This window comes from Belonocnema kinseyi, chromosome 4, assembly GCF_010883055.1.
Source record: "Belonocnema kinseyi isolate 2016_QV_RU_SX_M_011 chromosome 4, B_treatae_v1, whole genome shotgun sequence".
NCBI lineage: Eukaryota > Metazoa > Arthropoda > Insecta > Hymenoptera > Cynipidae > Belonocnema > Belonocnema kinseyi.
The window spans coordinates 12,043,419-12,050,181 of NC_046660.1; the positions used below are offsets into that span (position 1 = coordinate 12,043,419).

Consider the following 6,763-nt stretch of genomic DNA (forward strand, 5'->3'; position numbering starts at 1 on the left):
ACGTTTTATGACCGATCAATTATTTTCCCCGTTTTTAGAGCATTTTTGACTTTCTTTTGCTTCTTGTGTAGTCTGAAATTTGAACAATTTTAGGCTCTTTTTGCATACTCAATCTAATAAAATTATGGTTACTTTTTCAAAAATAATTGTGCACTAAATATATATATATATTTTTTTCCAGAAAAGAGGATAGTACAGTATTTCCTTTCTCGTTGCCAATCACAATAGCAAATCTGTTGAACTTTGTCTTGGCAAATTTGGAGGGAGATTCTCACGTGGAAGCCCTTGTCAATATTTGTCAAGTTGGGTCTGGTGAATCGCCGAAAGACTGTGTTTTTCGAATTCGGTGGCTCTGCTTAGATATAATAGAAGATCTGTTGCGCGAATACAGAAAATTGCGTCGGCACGAGTCTCTTCTCGGAAAGAGAGTTGCCAGTGATAGACGCAGACTGATTTTGCTCAAGTTGGAAGTCGTGAAAAGTGTCTTCTTGATTCTCGAAACTACCAACGACTTGTCCAAAGACGAGCTCAAGGTAAACTTGATTCGTGAAAAGTTTAAAATTTATTACAGGACAATGTCGTCTTTAGATGGGAACATTCGAAAAGTGACTATTAGACCTAAGAGTAATTTAGTGAAAGACGAGTTGTGATATTTACCTCAGTCGGGGAATAATTATATGTCGTTGAAAATTACTATTGTTTTTTTTTTATTTTTTATTTTATAGGATCGAATTTCAGAGAATGTAACGTTTTCAAATAATCTAGCGGGACAGAGATTTGGTCAGGAGAGATAATATTTTGAGTGGAAAATTGCAGGGTGGCCAAGGAAAATCGGAAAATGACAGTGAATTTTTTTTTATGACTGTGAATTTTGTAAATTTTTAGTAGAAAAATTTAACCGATCACTTGAAATATCATATGATATAATACAATTTATTATAAGATTGATTTAAACGTTTTCTATTAAATGTTAAAAGTTCAAATTGTTAAGTGTTTTGATACCTGAAATAATTTAGCTTACAATGTCTAATTCGAAAATCTTTGACCTTAATAATTTATCATTTTCGGTCTTTATTTTTAAACGTACATTTTCATTTTCAAGAATTTATGAAGACTTAAATCATTAAAAACTGTAAATATAAATTAATTAATGATTTTTAAAATTGAATTGTAGTTCGAGTAAAAAATCAATTATTGTCGATTCTGAATTCGTTCAAAATTAAACAATTTACAGAATATAAAGTGAAAAATCATATTTAAATATTTTTTCAGTCTAAAATATTCCATTTTTAACTTATAAAATGTAAAAGTTTGATTAATTAAAAAAAACTTTTTCATTTTAAGCATTTTTAACTGTTCATGTAAAATGAACAATTATAAATCAAATATTCAAAACTAATGGAAATAATGAACTGAATTGTTTGAAATAGCAAGTGTTGAATTCTTATTTATAAATAACAGTTAAATAATTATTTATTTAGAAAACAATTGGAGTAAATTTATATTCTAAAATTTTTTCTTTAAATTCGAAGAATAAACCATTTTTCTTATGGTTCATGGAAAAATTTGAAGTGATTTTTTCAAAATCCTTAAGGATTTAAAAACATTTTAAGATTATAAAAAAAATTCCATAAGATTCCTGGACAATTTTTTTATGATTTTTTATTTTGTAAAATAAATTCATAGACAAGATTTAAAATATTTAAAAGCATTTCGAAAGATTTTAAAAACTGTCAAAAGAGAATCTGGAAGATATTTAGGAAATTTCTCATTGTTTTAATAACTGTTCAGAAAAATTCGATTCATCTTAAAGACTTTTAAAAATTTTAAGAATAATTTCAAATTTGGACATTTTTTAAAAATTTCAAACAAAATGTGGATTTTTGAGGACATTCAATAAAAAAATTAGAAGTTTCTTAAGAATTTTGAACGTTTTCAAGGTAATAACAAAACATTTCTTAAGTTTCCTGAAAAAATTTTAATGTTTTTTTTTATTCTGTAAAATAAATTTATGGAGAATGTGTAAAACAAATTTTTTTAATTTGAAAAGATTTTCGAAACTGTCAAAAAAGAGTCTGAAACATTTTAAGGGATTTTTTTTAAAAAATTTTTAAGCTTTTAAAAAACTGCTCGAAAAATTCAATTTATTCAATTAAAATAAAATTATTATAAATGAAATATTCAAATCTAAACAAAATTCGAAACTGAATTATTTGGAATAGAAAGCCTCTGAGTAAAAGTGTTGAATTCTTATTTATAAATGACAGTTTAATAATGATTAATTTAGAAAATAATGGAGTGAATTTTTTCTTTAAATTCTAAGAATAAACCATTTTTCTTAAGGTTCATAGAAAAATTTGAAGTGATTTTTCAAAATTCTCAAGGATTTAAAAACATTTTAAGGTATTCAAAGAATTTTCATAAGGTTCCTGGAAAATTTTTTCATGACTTTTTATTTTTTTAAATAAATTAATAGACAGTATTTTATATATTTAAAAACGTTTCAAAAGATTTTCAAAACTATCAAAAAATAATTTGAAAGATATTAAGATCTTTTTTTAAAATTTTTCATCGTTTTTCAAAACTGATTAGAAAAATTAAAATCCTCTTAGACATTTAAAAAGTTTGAAAAATTCCAAAATAATTTAAAATTTGAAAAATTTCAAACAAAATGTTGACTTTTGAAGATAATGAACAAAAAATTTAAAGTTTCTGAAGAATGTTGAAATTTTTAAAGACAATATCAAAAAAATTTTTTTTCTCTTAAAGATTTTGAAAGTTTTAAAAACTATAACAGCAAATTCTTAAGATTACTGAGATAATTCAAAATTATTTTTTATTAAAAAAAATTAATTTAAAGAGATTATTAAAAAACAAAACATTTAAACATTGGATAAGATTTCGAAAATTATCGAAAAAGAATTTGGAATATTTAAAAACAATTTTTTTTTTAATTTTGCAGGATTTTGAAACCATTTTTGTATCAATTCGAATCATTTCAAAAGTTAATTAAAAATGTTGGAAAAATTTCAATAAAAATTTACAATCTCAAAAAATTTTAAACAAAATGTAGATTTTTTAAGATTTTGAGCAAAGCATTTGGAGGAGTTTTAATAATTTTGAAAAGTTTCAACAATTTAAAAAAATTTTCTTAAAGTTCTAAAAAAAATTCCATCTGATAATTTTTTTAAATCCTGAAGGATTTAGAAACATTTTAAGATAATAAAAAAGACATTTCATAAGATTCCTGGAAAAATTTTTTGTAATTTTTTATTTTGTTAACTAAATTTATAGAGCTTAAAAAATATTTCGAAACTTTCAGAAAAGAATCTGGAAGTTTTTAAGGCAGTTTAAAAAAAAATTTCATTGTTTCTTTAGAATTTTAAAAGATTTCAAGAAAATAAGAAAAATTTTATCAAGATTCCTGGAAAAATGTAAAAAGATTTTTTATTTTGTAAAATGAATTTGTAGAGAATGTTTAAAAAAAATTCAAACCATTTGAAAAGATTTTCGAAACTGTCAAAAAAGATTTTTAAATATTGCAAGGGAATTTTTTTTAATTTTCAGAGTTTTTAAATACTTTTTGGAAAAATTCGAATCATCTTAAAAGGCATTTAAAAATTTTCAAAATTATTTTAACAAAATGTGGATTTTTGAAGATTTTGAACAAAAAAAGTGGAAGTTTCTTAAAGATTTTGAAAAGTTTAAAGATTATAACAAAAAATTCTTAAGATTCTTGGGATAATTCAAAATTATGTTTTATTTAAAAAAATTAATTTAAAGAGAATATTTAAAAACAAAATTAAAACATTTCAAAAGATTTCCAAAATTATCAAAAAATAATGTGGAATATTTAAGAGCATTTTTTTGGTTTTGAAGAATTTTTAAGCAGATTTTTGTAACAATTGGAATTATTTAAAAGATATTCAGAAGTATTGAAAAAATTTACAATTTGAAAAAATATTAAAATATATTATTTAATTATTCACGGTTTTTATCAAATGTTCGGAAAAATTTGAATCATATTAAATAATATTTGAAATTTTTGAACAAATTTCAAAAATAATTTATAATTCGAAAGATTTCAAGAATTCTAAAACAAAATTTACATTTTTGAAGATTTCGAAATGAAATTTGGAAGCTTTTTAAGGATTTCGACAGGTTTCAAGACGATAGAAAATAATCTTTAAGATTCTTATGAAAAGTTAAAAAGATTTCTAAGAAAATTTTGACATATAAATAACAATATAATTAATATAATTTAACTTATAATTTAAACAATTAAAGTTTAAAAGTATTGCAGTTGTTTAGTTTTTAATGTTTCTAACTTGAAATTGTTGTATTGATACTATTTAGAAAATTTACAAATTTATTGATTCATTTCACAATTTAAAGCATTGAAAATTATATCGCGGATTTACATTTTTCAAGCAGAAATTAAATTATTTGGCTTTAATATTAAAAAAAAAGAAATTAAAAACTTGTTAAGCTTCTGTTCTTAAAAACGGGGCATTTTTTTTCGATTAAAATGGCCGCCCTGAAAATATTCTCAAACAGATGATATTAAATACTGATTTAAAAATTGTTTAAAAACGTCTCTCTCTTTTGAGCAAGAATTGTTTAAAAGTTTGAGTAAGTTATTGTTAAAAAATGAATAGTAATAATGACTGAAATACTTTCTACGAAAGTTCAAGTGAGTGAGAGAAATGATTATGGCGACAAAAGTTCCATTGAAAATTCTTAATTATATTCTAAATATTAAATACAGAATGGAACATGTGCCTCTTAATCAATAGAAACTTGTAAATAATTTTCGTCAAACTCTTGTACAGTCTGAAATATTCAATATCTGTTGCATAAAAACAGTTATTTTTCATTACGAATGAATCACCGATGAAGTACTCAATTGTACAGAAAATATTTCTTATGATGTAGTGTTATTTAATTGAAATAACTATACATATCAGATGAATGGATTTACTGTATTTGCTCAAGCGTTTGAAAAAAAGCATTTTCAAAACAAACTTCATTTTTTTCAAGCTTCAGGCTTTCTATTTGAAAATAATTTTTACTCCAAATGTGAGTTTATGGATTTTTATAATGTTTATTGTATATTAGGGTGGGTAGAAATTATCGATTTTTTTTTAATTAGGGCAGAACAAAATATAATCGGTTGATATTTTTGATCCTTGCGCATTGGAGTCAAAAGTTTAAATTTTTTACCAATTTTATAAGGGCCAATAACTTATGGCCAGTATCTTGGAAAATTTCAGGCACTAAATTTTCAATTTTGTTTTAAATTTACAATCATTGAATTCCAAAAATTGTGCTTTTTCCGCGTTTTCAAAAAATTCGAACTTCATACAATTTTATTTAAAACTCTGCCTTCTAGTATAAAAAAAACTTTTTACATCCAGTTACAAAAAACAAATATTTTTTATTTTTATTTTAAGAAATTTGAGACACTACAGTTGATATATAATTTTATTTAAATTACCAATTTCTAGCATAAAAAACTTTAGACCCTACACTTTCAATAAAAAGTGCAATTAATCAAACATAATATTTTTATTTTTTATTTCTTATATCCAGTTGAAAAAACATCAATTTTTTAACATTTCTATTTGAAGAAATTTCAGGCACTATAATTAATATTTTGTTTGGAAAATTTGCAGTCAATTTGCAGTCAATTAATAGTACAATCAATAAAATACAAAATAAATTGTTTTTGCGCAGTTTCAAAAAATTCTAACTTGAACACTATTTTATTACATGCAATTCTTCTATCCATTTGAAGAAATTTTGGGCACTACACTTTAGATTTCTTAAAAAAAAAAATGTGCAATCTATCAAATCCAAAAAGTGTTTTTGTCAATTTTCAAAAAATTCAAACTTCAATCAATTTTTTAAAAATTTGCTATTTCGTGTAGAAGACATTTCAGATACGACACATTCAATTTTATCAACAACAAAAAAAATGAAAAAATGTGCAATTAATCAAATAAAAGAAAATTATTTTGCGCATTTTCAAAAAATTCGAAGTTCAAAACTACTTTTTTAATTTCTTATTTCCAGTTGAACAAATATCAAGCACTATCATTTAAATTTTTTCGAAATGAATATTCGATCAATTAAATAAAAAACGCGTTATTTGCGCCTTTTCAAAAAATCTGGATTTCAGAACCATAAAAACACGTGTTTTTGCGCTTATTAATAAAATTCTAAATTAAACTCAAACTTTTTAAAAATTTATAATATCTAGCTGAAGAAATTTCGGATACTACACTTTTTTTTCTTAAATAAGTGCAATCGTATCCAAAAACTTGTTTTTTGCGTATTTAAAAAACCCTATCTATAACACAATTTTATTATAAAATTTCTTATATTTAAGTCCCAGTTGAAGAATTTTCGGTCACTACACTTTAATTGTTTTTTTAAAATATGCAATCACTCATATCCAGAAAAGTATTTTTGCGCATTTTAATAAAATTCTACATCCAACTCAACATTATTTTTTAATTTCTAACATACAGTTAAAGAAATTTTTAGCATTTCACTTTCCTTTTTTTTTAATAGTGCAATCAATCAAATCCATTAAACTTTTTTTTTTGCGTATTTAAAAAAATATATTCCTTCAACAGAATTTATTTTAAATTTCCAATTGAATAAAGGGGGAGGGTCGGTAAGGCCGGTTTTTGGCCTAATTTATTTTTGGACCAAAAAATCTGAAAAAATCATGGTAGTATCTTATAAGTATCCCGAG

The 6,763-nt window shown here is 23.1% G+C and overlaps 1 protein-coding gene across 1 annotated transcript in view; it reads left to right on the forward strand.

The window, feature by feature from the left end:
* Positions 1–1,081, forward strand: part of LOC117170754 (thioredoxin domain-containing protein 11) — a 57,746-nt gene extending 56,665 nt beyond the window's left edge. The window contains exon 12 of the mRNA XM_033357788.1: positions 182–1,081. Coding sequence (XP_033213679.1) covers positions 182–650 — 469 coding nt within the window. The 3' untranslated portion in view covers positions 651–1,081. The remainder of the gene's footprint in view (positions 1–181) is intronic.
* The last annotated feature ends 5,682 nt before the right edge of the window (positions 1,082–6,763 follow it).